This window comes from Mustela nivalis, assembly GCF_964662115.1.
Source record: "Mustela nivalis genome assembly, chromosome: 1".
Lineage (NCBI taxonomy): Eukaryota > Metazoa > Chordata > Mammalia > Carnivora > Mustelidae > Mustela > Mustela nivalis.
This window is the reverse complement of record NC_139020.1, coordinates 8,341,229-8,353,429: the sequence shown is the minus strand read 5'-3', so window position 1 is coordinate 8,353,429 and position 12,201 is coordinate 8,341,229. Positions and strand designations below refer to the sequence as shown.

Sequence of the window (12,201 nt, the reverse complement as noted above, 5' to 3'; positions counted from 1 at the left end):
AGAGCCTTCTTCCACAAGGCTTTTGGGAGAGCTGGGCAGGGCAAGCCTGGTTTGGGTCTGACCCTGCCCAGAGGTACGGACTTTCCCATGTCACCTGGCTGTGGACACTGCAAGAAGCCTAATCTGGGAGGCCAAGTTCACTTTTCCCACTGAGCCAGGCAAGGCTAGTGTGATGCAAACCAGGGGAAGGACCCAGGAGTTGGGTAGAGGACAGGGCACGGTGGTCCATTTTTGGAAATCAGGATTCCTGGGTCTTTATTAAATTCTTTTTTCATTCAAGTCCCAGGGTTTTAAAATTTTGGTTCTTAACATTTCTCCTTAATGGAGTAAACGTTGACTCCACCAAGCCATCTTGCCCAGATGGGGGCCCTGAGAAGACCTGCTGTTGAGAGCCAGCGGTGCCCTACTATGGTCACCTTCTAAGTGAAATTGGGCAAACAGTGATTAACTGGGATTAAGAAGACACGTCTGTTCACGTAGTGGTGGCTGAGGGGCTGCGACACTGTTTGGGGGATCAGGATATGTGGAATTTAGTCACTTACTTATGGATAAGGATAAGCTCCTAATTCCTACAGTTTAGGAGGAGAAATTAAAGGTCATCCTTTTTTTTTGCTGAACAGAGTTTGCAAGGAAGGATCTCCAAAACCTATTGAGGGGGGGGGAGGTGGGCTGGGCCCCCAGGTCCTCTGGGGCCAGGCGGCTCCTTCGTGCTTGGGGTGGAAGCCTCCAGAAGCCCAGATTCTAGATACCTGCGAAGACAGCAGGGGAGACCCAGAGTTTCCAAGCGCCTTTCCAGGCCACCCGCTCACCGCAGCCCTCTTTGGGGAGTTTTGTGGTCTGGGGAATGGTCCCCAAATTCGCTGAGACTAGTGGAGGTTCCCCATCCTGCCTGTCCTGCTCTGGCTTCACCACCAGCACTCCCAGGGCGCAGCGGGCAGGGGCCAGTCTTGCGTGCAGTTCTGGGCGAAAGAGAGGAGAACCAACCTACTCACCTGCAGCGGGACCCACAGCTCACCCCGCAGGGGTCGCAGCCACGGGGCGGGGTGGTCGGTGCCTGAGTGGGCCTGGAGCCTGGGGCCACCTTCTCCACTGGAGGCAACGGCAGGCTGAGGACTGGAATCCCCGACCTTTTCCACCACACTCCTGGGTGGTGGCTCTAGGATGGTTGCTGCTGAGGGTTCTCCCACCTGGCCCTTAGTACTGAACCCCTGCCGGACTTTCCTGCTTTCTTTTGAATATGCAGAAGAAAGCCTGGGGTTTCTGGGGGTCACAGCAGTTGAGTCGGGAACACAGGGGAGGAGGCTTCTCTGAGCCGAGCCACCGTTCTGCTGGTGTGCCTCCTGAAGCACTTGTGACCTTCAAGGAAGTGGTGGGGGGAAGAAGGAGTTGGGGGGGGGGGCTAGGAACTGGGGAACCCTAATTATGTGGCAGCAGATCCCTTTCAGTTAGCCTCGAGTACCTACAAGACTCCCACCGCCTTCGGCCTGTCCCCCCCCCCCCCCCAGGCCTTGGGTGCGTTTGGAGCTCGCTCTCGGGAAGGCGGCAGGTAACCCGTTCACGAGGCGCCTGCGAGGGCTGCGGAGTCCGAGGGGTTATGTGAGGTTTAAAAACAAAACAAAACTTTTTTTTTTTTTTTTAATGCCAGAAAAACTGCCTCCTGGCCGGCTAGGGCTTTTCGCCCGGGGCCTGTCTTTAGGAAAATGCAGTTGCCAGCGACACAGTGAAGGGAGGGGGTGTGGGAGGGTCCTTGGGGAAATATTTACAGGTCAAATCGATATCCCCGTTTGGCTTCGAGGATGGCCGATTTCAAAGCAGATTAGATTACTTTATGGCATTTCAAATAAAACGGCAATTTCAGAGCCGTGAGCACGTGGGCGACCCACGGGAGCGATGGGCCCGGGCGAGCTCAGCGCGCGCTGGGGGCGCTGGGACCCAAGGCCTCGGCGGGAACAGCTCCTCTGGCCTTTTTTTTTCTCTTTAATCCAGGGCAAAGGGGCGATGGCAAGAACACAGACGGCGGCCTGCGGGGCCCAGCGGACGGCAGGGGCGACGCTCGGAACTCCGGCCGGCCACGGCGCGCGGTGCCCAAGTTCCGCGTGCTCTGCGGGGCGTGGGGGCCTCTCGATCGGCGCTGCGGTTTACTGATTTGCTTTATTCCCCAGGTTTAGGAGACGCGTGGGGACAGCCAAGCCGCGCCGGGCCCCTGGACAGCGTCGCCAAGGAGCTGGGATCGCACTTGCTTCAGGTAAAGCCTCCTTTGCCGGGGAGGCGGGCGGGGAGCGCAGCCACTGCCTGAGGCGCTGATCCGCGCCGGGTGGGGGCCTCCTTCTGACTCCGCCCTCCCAGTCTCGGCGTCCTTCCCCAAGGACCCCCGGGTGGATCCCGAGGTCACCATCAGGCTGCAGAAGTCCTCAAGGCGAGAGACAGCTTCTGGACCTCGAGGCCATTGGCTGCCTCCCCACTCTCTGTCCATGCATGCTCTTTGGAGGTCGGGACTGGGGTGGACTCAGTCCAACCAGAGTAACCTCCGGTCAGCCCCACCCTGACCCCGCATCTCACCGCGTCCTGACCCCGCATCTCACCGCGTCTGGCCCTAGTACTCTCCAGCTCACGAGACCTAGGCCTAAGGACGCCCGTGGGCGCGCCGTTCTTTCCAACCTTACTTCCTTTAGCAAACTTTTATGGAGCGCTTGCTCTGTGCCAGACGCTGTGCCAGGCGCTTGAGCCAAAGAAGAAGTGATCCGGGTGCTCTGAGCCAGAGTGCGGCAGTCCTAAAGCCTTTGACAATTGTGCATGTTTGGAGGGGATGCAATAAAAGAGATCTAAAATGGTACCTGTAACAGAATATTAAGTTAGCACTTACTGAGCACTTACTACTGACCAGATTCTGTTTTAAATCTTCTTGAATCCCGGTGCGGCATCACCCACCTAGAGTAGGTTCTATTTTGAGCTCCACTGTCTCAAAGGAGGAAACTGAGGCACAGAGAGATTAAGCACCTTGCCTGAGGTTACACAGCAAGTGCTGGAGCGTGGTTCAACCCAAGTCCTCCAGTTCTCCAGAGCTCCAGGTCAGGACCTGGTGCGGCCTCCGGGGTCACCTGGCTCAGGGAGGGACCCCTTGCTTGGTTTGTGGTCAGCTGCTTATAGCCCTCAGCTCGGAGCCTTTTAGCCCTCCGTGGGTAAACCGCTCGTGGCCTGGGGTTTCCCCCGCAGGGTCGGCGGCTCTGGCCGGCAAGGCGTGCGCAGAACCGACCATTTCCAAGCCAGCGGCTGGCGCTAGGTGGGGCCTGCAACGCCTCTTGTCTTCGAATCTTTCAAGCGCCCTTTACAGAGCCTCATCAACGGCCCGATTCATTCCCCGCGCCCGTCATTTGTCTCTGCCATCGAGAAATGCTTACCAAGAGCTCTTTTGCATTTCCTCCTTCTAGTTTGTGTTTTCTTTAAAAGAAAAAAAAAATGTTGGCGGCAGTACGCAGTGGCTTGGGTCAGCCCGTCAGCCAAGAGCACCGCATTTCGAAAAAAGCGGATCTTTTCAAAACCCCTTTCCCCAAATGTGTAGTATGACTTTTTTTTTTTTTTTTTTTAAATGCATGCTCGGGGCACGAGAAGATCCCGGGGAATACTTGAAAACTGAAGCTTTGACAGCATAAAGCAAGCGAGGTGGCGGCCGGGCGGGGAAATGGCGCTCTTGGAGTCCTTCCCGCGCCCTGCGCTCACCCCCTCGCTCGCTCCCAGCTTCGTGCGCCGCCGCCGTATTTCGCTGGTTTGATACTCCTGCCGGCTAAAAGTGACACTAACATCAGGGACAAGTGAGTGAGAACCTGGCGGGCACAGTCATCACGCCTGGGTTCCTCCACCGTCCATTTCTTTAACTCTGGAATGCTGTGCCAAAGGGCGTGTTTACTGTTAATATACCTTCAAGCGAATCAGGTCATTTGAAGCTATGAAGACATACCCCGAATTTTCCATTAAGGACATTATTTTTTTGGCTACTACTGGCAACTCTCAGAATTTAATTATGATGTATATATATTTTTTCTTTTTCTCCCGCATGGCTGTCAGATACCGTTTCAATAAATGTATCTCTTTAAGGATTTCGGAGTTGAGCAAGGGTGTAAAATGTGCCAAAATGTTTATAACTGTAGAAATTGCCGTATCGTTTATATTTCTGAAACGGAATTTAGTTGGGAAAATACTTTATAGCTGAGTTAGACAGGAGAAAGTAAGGCTTATAATCAAGAAGTTGATTCCAATGTCCGTGTAGGTTAGGGTGTTGATAGTTTAGCTGGCAAAGGATTTTCACAGTAAAACTGTATTTGAGAAACAGAATGTAAGGATATCTTTCAAGTTTCACTTCTACTACATTCTTTGTAGGCCCCCCTCCAAAGAGGGGACAGATTTAGAAAAACCGAAGGTAATCTGGTTTCAATTACATGTTGTAAAAATAGAATTTGTGGCCAGAAATTAATTTGGAATATTTTTTATGGGGGCAGCGTTGTGGGGTGTATGGACCGCTCACCAACTTTATTGCTTTTCTTTGGTTCTGGATCTAAAATATGAATGGGTAAATAAAAATGCAGTTTCCTTTTTCAAAAATAATTTACCCTTTTCATCCTTGCCACATATAAGTATAATCACTACCCTTTTATTTGTCTTAATTAGCTCTTAAAATTTTACTTTATTTTTTTGAGGGCTAGCCAATTTAAGCAATATCATTTAGGTAGTTTTAATTTTTCAGAAATTGATACTTTTTCTCCTCAAATTTTGCAAAAGTTATTTGATCTCTTGCAAATTCTAAGTAGTTAATTCTGTAGACATAGTCTGTTAAAAATAACCGGGTAGTTTATTTTCAGGGGAGTGGTAGTGTTCGGAATTTATTATTCAAATGGTACTTAGGGGGTAACTAGAAAATTGTGGCAAATAAAGTATATGTCCTGGTGGTATAAAGGACTGCCAATTATGACATTAAATGGTCTATATAGTGGTGGGTTTCCCCCTAAGTACCATAGAACTCCGGATTTGCGCTAAGTGCTAAAATAACCCTAAACAATAAAACTACTGCATTTAAACTGAGCACGTTAGGAGTTCTCCAGTGTTTTGCATGATTTTTGTGAAGTGGATGTTAGATGGTTTTTAAAGTGCTTTAAAAGCATTTGAGAGCCTAGCCCCAGAAATTAAACTTTCAGTGTTATAACCTGGAACCCTTTTTAGGGCCCTGGGCTGGTTTTGCATTTGACAAGTATGTATGGATGATAATATGGTATACATTCCTCTACCTCAGTGACAGTACAATTATGAGGTTTTACTCTACTGTGTTACTATCACCTCTTAACCTTCGCACTCTCTTTTACAGACTTTGGATGGATTTGTTTTCGTGGTAGCATCTGATGGCAAAATCATGTATATATCGGAAACAGCTTCTGTGCATTTGGGCTTGTCGCAGGTAGGTATTACCTGGTTTTAGATACAACCAAAATATTAAAGCGAGCGTCGGCAGATCTTAACCCAGCCTGTAAATGATTCTGTTCAAGTGTCTGCTTTTGTGTATGAAATAATCCAAAATTGCAAAATCATCTTCTTAGGCGATCCCGCAGAGCTTTTCTTCATGTTGCATTTCCCAGTTTTACTTTCTTTTTTCCTTTGGGATTAATGAGCGGTGTTAGGGCAGCTTTGTTCTGAGATTCTGTTTGATAGCCGGGACTCTGCCTATACAGTAACGGTCTGCTGCTAACAAGAGCTTCACAAAGGGAGATTTTTTCAGTGCACACTTGCCGGGCTGCACGTGGTCTTGTGAGTTGCCACGAAAGCGAGAGGAAAACTGATGTCGAACATGGATTTTCTGCAGACTGTGCTTTGGGGAGAGAGAGAGAAGGAGTGGGGGTAGATTTATGAGTGTTCACATGGAATTCAGGGTAATTTTTCCTGAGTTTTTCCAGTTCAGTGGTCGTTTCAGTAAAGCATTTTATATGCTTGTGATAGAAACTCGTAAAACTCCGTTTACTACTGTTTTGCACAGCAAGGTCCTGTTTTCTCTAGAACACTTAAATATTACCGATTTTTCTGGAACTGTCTCCTAAAAAGAGGTTCATCCCGTCAAGGAAAGAGGTGCCCTTGGCTTTATCTATTCCCATCAAGCCAAAGGTTTTGGGGGAGGAAATTCAGCTGCTCTCTGGGCTCCTCGGAATGGAGGGCGGGGTGGAGCCCATGGTGGCCTTTCACGTTCGTTTCCGATTTAACAAGCGCGGACTGAGGTTCTCAAATTCACATTTAAAAAAATACATCTAGGGATTAAATGCTTCTTTATAGTGTGACTTATCAGAATGCTTTTTTTTTTTTTTTATCACGACAGAAGACGCACTAGAATTAATTAGAGACAGGAAATGGGCTCCTGGGAGGCAGATGATTAATCTGTGTTACACCAGCCCCCTCTGTAGTTAAGCCAAAATAAAACACGTCAATTAACAGGGTTGGAGTTTTTTCATGGAAAAATAAAATTCCCAATTTGGGAAACCTGCATCTGGTGTATTCCTTTTCTTTTCCTGCCAAGGCATTTTTTTTTAAACTTGCCATTTGTTTACAACCATCGCTTCTAATGTGGGTATATCCTTATCCCTGTCCAAAGGGGTTTCTGTGCCTCTTTTTCTTATATATAGTCCTTTAAAGAGAATCTCATATTAAAATTATTTAGTGTTTCCTTTTCCTTTCCTCTTCTCTTCCTTTACTAAACCAAGTCTCCCAGCGAAGATTTGCTGAGGCTGGGTTCTTACAGTTCCATGACTGATTGTGTTAGTATACTAGTAGGAAGGGAAATACTGCTGGGAACATGAAATCTACTATTTATATGTTTTTCAAGGTTGTTATGCTCTGAATTTCCACGATGCCCTATTTAGAATTATTTAAACCCCTTTAGTTGTAACCAATCTGATGTCTAACCCTCGTTCTATCTGTGGCTGAAAGATTTTGAGCAGATTACTTGATTTTTCCATTGTAATTTATCGAACCTTTAGTTAGTCTTATCATAATGTCACAAAAACTTAAAGCATCTCACCTCCTTTAAATAGGACTGGACAAAGATAAAACAGGTACAGTCACTATTTTCAGATATTAAATTTAGATCTGAGCTCCCTAGCAGTCAAAGCAAAAAGGGAAATGCCCAGTTACATGTTTTCATTGTCTGGTAGGGCAGGTTCTTAGCCTCTCTGAACCATCACTTAAATAAGAAAATCCTGCCTGATTTTCTCTTTCAGGATTGTGGTAAGAACTATATCAAAGTACCCACTTTATGTGTTTTATAAATAATAGGGAGCTATGCAAAATCCAAGTGTCCCCAGTTTCATTAGAACTGTATGTCCAGTAGCACAGAAGTTGCTTCGGATAGTGTCCTGTGGCGGGCACATATTGGGGCTGGCTAGTCCTGTGGAATATTCTGGCTCATCACAAGGCCCTCTGCATGTCCCAGGACTCCAGCTGACTCAGTCGGGCTACTCTGTCTAGCATCCTACAACTCTGTCAATTTCCTCTTTTTACGTGGGAAATGAAATTGACCATTTGTGAGCACAATAATTAAGAATGAACAACTTATTGGAGAGGTGACAAGTCTGCCTCCTGTTCCTGAGTGAACTCTACAAAAGGAAATCTAAGGAGAATCCTAATTAAAATTACATTTCCTTTTGGTCATAATGCAGCAATAAAACCTGGTGTCCTCATTCTGAAAGAGGAGGGAGTTCTACACTCCCATCATTTTTTTCAGGTTTTCAAGAATGTCGTAGAGATGCCTTTTGTCTGTATGTTGCCGGCCAGGAAGAAGTGTCAGTTTAAAAAAAGATAAACCAAACTGACTGCGTAGAGTGACTGATCCCCCCCCAACCCAGTCTCTTGGCGGGACTGTCTCACTATCAGTCTCCAGCTACAAAAACACTTTAATGCAGACACGAGCCCTCGTTTGTGTCTGGGGAGTGTTCCACACTGAACTGTTTAAATAAGCAACAGCAAACCTTTCCTTCCAATCTGCCTCCTGCTCACGATTAACTCTGCAGAAGGAAATCTAGGCAGAATCATGGTGTGTATTTTTTTCTGTCTTCTTTACTTAAATAGTAAAATGAAGTATTAAAGGGGATGTCAAGAACTTCTCCCCTTAAAAAATTTTTTATACCTTTTAAATTATTAATAGTAAGAAGTCAGGCAAATATGTCAAACATGAAAACTTTATTAAAATAGGCTTAAGGATTTTTTTTAAATCCTCAGAGATGAAAGTGTTAAGAAAATTCTATCCAGTAGGCCCAGTAACCCTTTAAACAGATTTTCTGATGGAGAAGGATAATACTATTACTTATATTTACATAGTGTCCGTCTGTGTTCCAAGAACTTTCAATTACTCTTAGTGACATTATCCCATTAAGTAGCAATATCTTTCCCATTAATTCAGGGTTAAACTCTACATTAGCAGCTCCTGGGGAGCTTAAGCTCTTAGGTTTGTCATAACTGTGTGATAATTCACAACAAAGCGGTTTTTAAAAAAAAAAAAAAATCTGCACTACCTAAATAACTATCTGAATCATCTATTTGAGAGTATAAAAATCATTCTTTCTGTTATAAGTCCGTCCTAATTCTCAAGGCCTTTTATTGAACTTTCTTTTTTTAAGATTTTATTTATTTAGGGGAGCCTGGGTGGCTCAGTGGGTTAAGCCTCTGCCTTCGGCTCAGGTCATGGTCTCAGGGTCTTGGGATTGAGCCCCGCATCGGGCTCTTTGCTTGGCAGGGAGCCTGCTTCTTCCTCTCTCTCTCTCTCTCTCTGCCTACTTGTGATCGGTCTGTCAAATAAATAAATAAAATCTTTTTAAAAAATTTATTTATTTATTTGACAGACCGATCACAAGTAGGCAGAGAGGCAGGCAGAGAGATTGGCGGGGGGGGGGGGGGGGGGGGGGGAAGCAGGCTCCCTGCGGAGCAGAGAGCCCGATGAGGGCCTTGATCCCAGGACCCTGGGACCATGACCTGAGCTGAAGGCAGAGACTTTTTAACCCCTGAGGCAGCCAGGCGCCTGTTTTATTGAACTTTTCAAAAACAAGTGTGGGAGTAACAAATCTGGCAGTGTTTATTATTTTTGCTTTTAAATGAGTAATCATGGTGATCCTTGCTGTCAGACTTCAGGACCAAAAAGTGAGAGAGAGAACCACGAAATCCAAGTTGTGTCCTCAGCTCACAGTCTGAGTATGGGGAAACAGAGTAAGACTACAGGCTTGAAAATTCTCCCTGGTCTATGTGTACATAGTGATACATAATAATTCATGTAGCCAGATTCAGATCTGTTTGGAAGAGGTAGAGTTGATGAAGCACTCTTCACCCACGCAAGTTTATTAGGTGGTTCGTTCCATGGGTTTTGGTTTATGTAATTAACTTACTTATATTGGAAGAAGGGGGGGAAGCCCCCTGTATACCCGCTGTGTATTTCCGTGGACTCTTGGAAGCATCCCTGTGTTGAAATTTCTTCACCAGAGTCACGTATGTTACATAGCCTCTAGGTAACTAATGCAAATTTTCAAATAACTGTAGATATGTGTGAAATGGCCGTTTATAAGACATGTAAAGGAAAATATAATATTGGAGATTGTGGCCGGAACTACAGCCGTAAAAATAGCCATGGTATTGTTTGGGGCCATAAGACCTAATCCTTTCACTTTGGAAATAAAGAGAAAGGACAGCGTTTTATGTTTGTTGACATAACTTGAACTCTGAAATCCAAACCATCTTCTTTTTTTAATGCTTAATTTACCATAGTCAGCAAAACACCCAAAGCAGAGTAATGTGTGTTTCCCCTTCCAACCCAAAATATATCCATTTAGTGCAGTATTTATCATATGTAGTTTTCTTGGCAGGAAGGAAAGCTATTCAGCAAAACATAAAAACGTTCTTAGTAGGAAAGCAATTCATTTTGTAGTTAGCAGGGTCTTACAAATACTAAACTATCACATTGAGGTTCTGTTTTAATAAGGTTGATGTATGAGACCTGGGGAGTTTTATAGCGACAACCATAATTTTTTTTGTGTGAGGTAGTCACATTTCTTCCAACCATTCAAAAGCAGGAATAGATATGTAAATACAGGAAACACCATGTCAACCATAATTTTGAGTCAAGGTCAGCCCTGTTTTATCATTCCAAAATTTGTTCTTTAAAAACATTTCCGTTACGTGAAGACCACTTTACTTCCTGGGCAGGCTTGGAGTTTATAATTGAAGCAAGGATTCAGAAAATCAAGCCTCTTAAATCATGGACTTTCTCTGTCTTCATTCTCCAAATGCATGTGGTGAGAATGGGGTCTTTGAGGACAGATGAAGCTACTTTGGAATTAAAATGCGAGTCGAATCCTTATAAGGACAGTTGCAAATGTTCTTGCCAGTACATAAATATACTTTCTCTGAAGAGACATGGGTACTTTTTTCTGATGAAGAACTTGGAGCAAACCAGAATGCTCTTTTTTTCCCCCTAAAAACATGGGTAAGGGAGAAATGATAGACCTGCACACAAAAAATTCTCTCTCATTATTTTTTCATTTTAAAAATAAGCCATTGAAATTGTGAATCAATTTTTTAAAAAAAACTCCCTTATTGATTAGTCTGTCGCTCTCCACATGACAGAGTTTCACAAGGAATTTCTGTCACTGGCTTCAGGAAAAGAGGACATGGTCCTGTCCCGAAGGGCTGACTTAGCACTTGCTGGTTTATCGAGATTTTTTTAAGGATGAAATGATTTGAAAGATGGCTATGTAGTTCTTAATCCTTACTGTGTTTGATGAACTCACATAATAACTTTGGTCACTGGCAAATCCCCTTTAGGGTCAAGTGGGGAGGGAGGGAGGCTCTCTGTATCACGTGATTCTCTCTGTTCCTCTGTAGGCATAACATTGGCAAGAGACATCCCATGAATAATGCAGAAAACAGAACTGCCAAAGCCGTTTCAGGGACAAGATTACTTAGCAGGCCAGAAACCTAATTTGTTCTGAATAAAATGGTAACTCCTATGTCTTAACAAATGGCAAGACCTGGCTCAGAGGACTGGGGTAAATTCCATCACCTCTCCATGGCCGCTCAGTCCCAGGGAAGGAGCTGGTGGCCCTGATGCTAATTTGGAACAGTGGCTCCCAGGAGAAGCTGGGCCTCACGTTGCCTGGCTGCAGTTGTCCTGCTGCGTGAGGTAGCTGGGTCAGAGCTGCCCCCTGACTGGAGATCGTGTTGTCTCCACTCTGGCGGAGACCAGGGAGCCTCCCAACAAAACACACACGGCACGATGCACTTAAAAATAACAAGGGGGTGCTTGGGGACAAGACTGCCTTTGCTCTTTTAGCTTGCCCTCTCCCTGTGAGGCAGAGCTGAGAAAGACAGACGGAGTCGGAGTCGGACCTGCCTGTGGCTCCCTGCCCCCCAAGGGCATTTTCTCACCTCTCAGTTTCCATCCCCCTGGGCCGTGGGGATCCTTCAGGGATGCTTCAGGCCGTGGTGGAAGAGAGATCCCTGCCCTGGGCTCCCCCTGCCTCACTCTTCTTGTCTGCAGCTTCATCTCTAAGACAGGGCCCGCCCACCACTGCTCAGAAGGCCCTTCTGATGGTCTTAGTCTCTGGAACATTCTCTGGCACCGCCCATCTTGGAACGATGGGCCATCGCATCCTGGCCAGGGCATCCTGGCCTATCGTGGCACTTATGTTTGGGAGAACAATAGGAAAGTTATCAAACTTCGGCACTGAATCGCCAGGAACCTCTGTGGAACAGTCGTCATGCTGGGGTTGTCCTAGAGAACCCCGTCCCTGCAAAGCAGGGTCCTGTCCCACACGCACGTGGGCTCGAGGCCTGCTGTCGTGTCCTCTGCAGGGTGTGTACCTGGAATTAGGTGGTGTCCAAGGGCTGGGGTCACGACCCCCGGAAATAACCACTGTGTCACTTGGCCGTCTGGAGCAGGCCCAAAGTCCCCACAGGTCACACCGCTGCCCTGCCACACCCGTGGGCGGGAGCCATCGGGTGACCAGTCACCCCAGAGTCAGAGGGCTGGGACACGTTTCTGGCAACGTGAAAGAGGCCTGGCGGTGCCCGAGGGGCGCAGCTCGGAGCTGACGGAGAAAGGGCCCCTGTGGGAAGGCGAGGTCTCCTCAAGGGCAGTGGAGACCCTGCGGGTCACTCCTGCTCAGTCTTGGAGAGGACACGACTCGTGCA

The 12,201-nt window shown here is 46.6% G+C and overlaps 1 protein-coding gene across 1 annotated transcript in view; it reads left to right on the top strand.

The window, feature by feature from the left end:
- SIM2 (SIM bHLH transcription factor 2) overlaps positions 1–12,201 on the top strand; it is a 53,911-nt gene that overhangs the window by 7,427 nt on the left and 34,283 nt on the right. The window contains exons 2-3 of the mRNA XM_082722776.1: positions 2,163–2,245; positions 5,354–5,443. Of these exons, the coding sequence (XP_082578902.1) occupies positions 2,163–2,245; positions 5,354–5,443 (173 nt within the window). The remainder of the gene's footprint in view (positions 1–2,162; positions 2,246–5,353; positions 5,444–12,201) is intronic.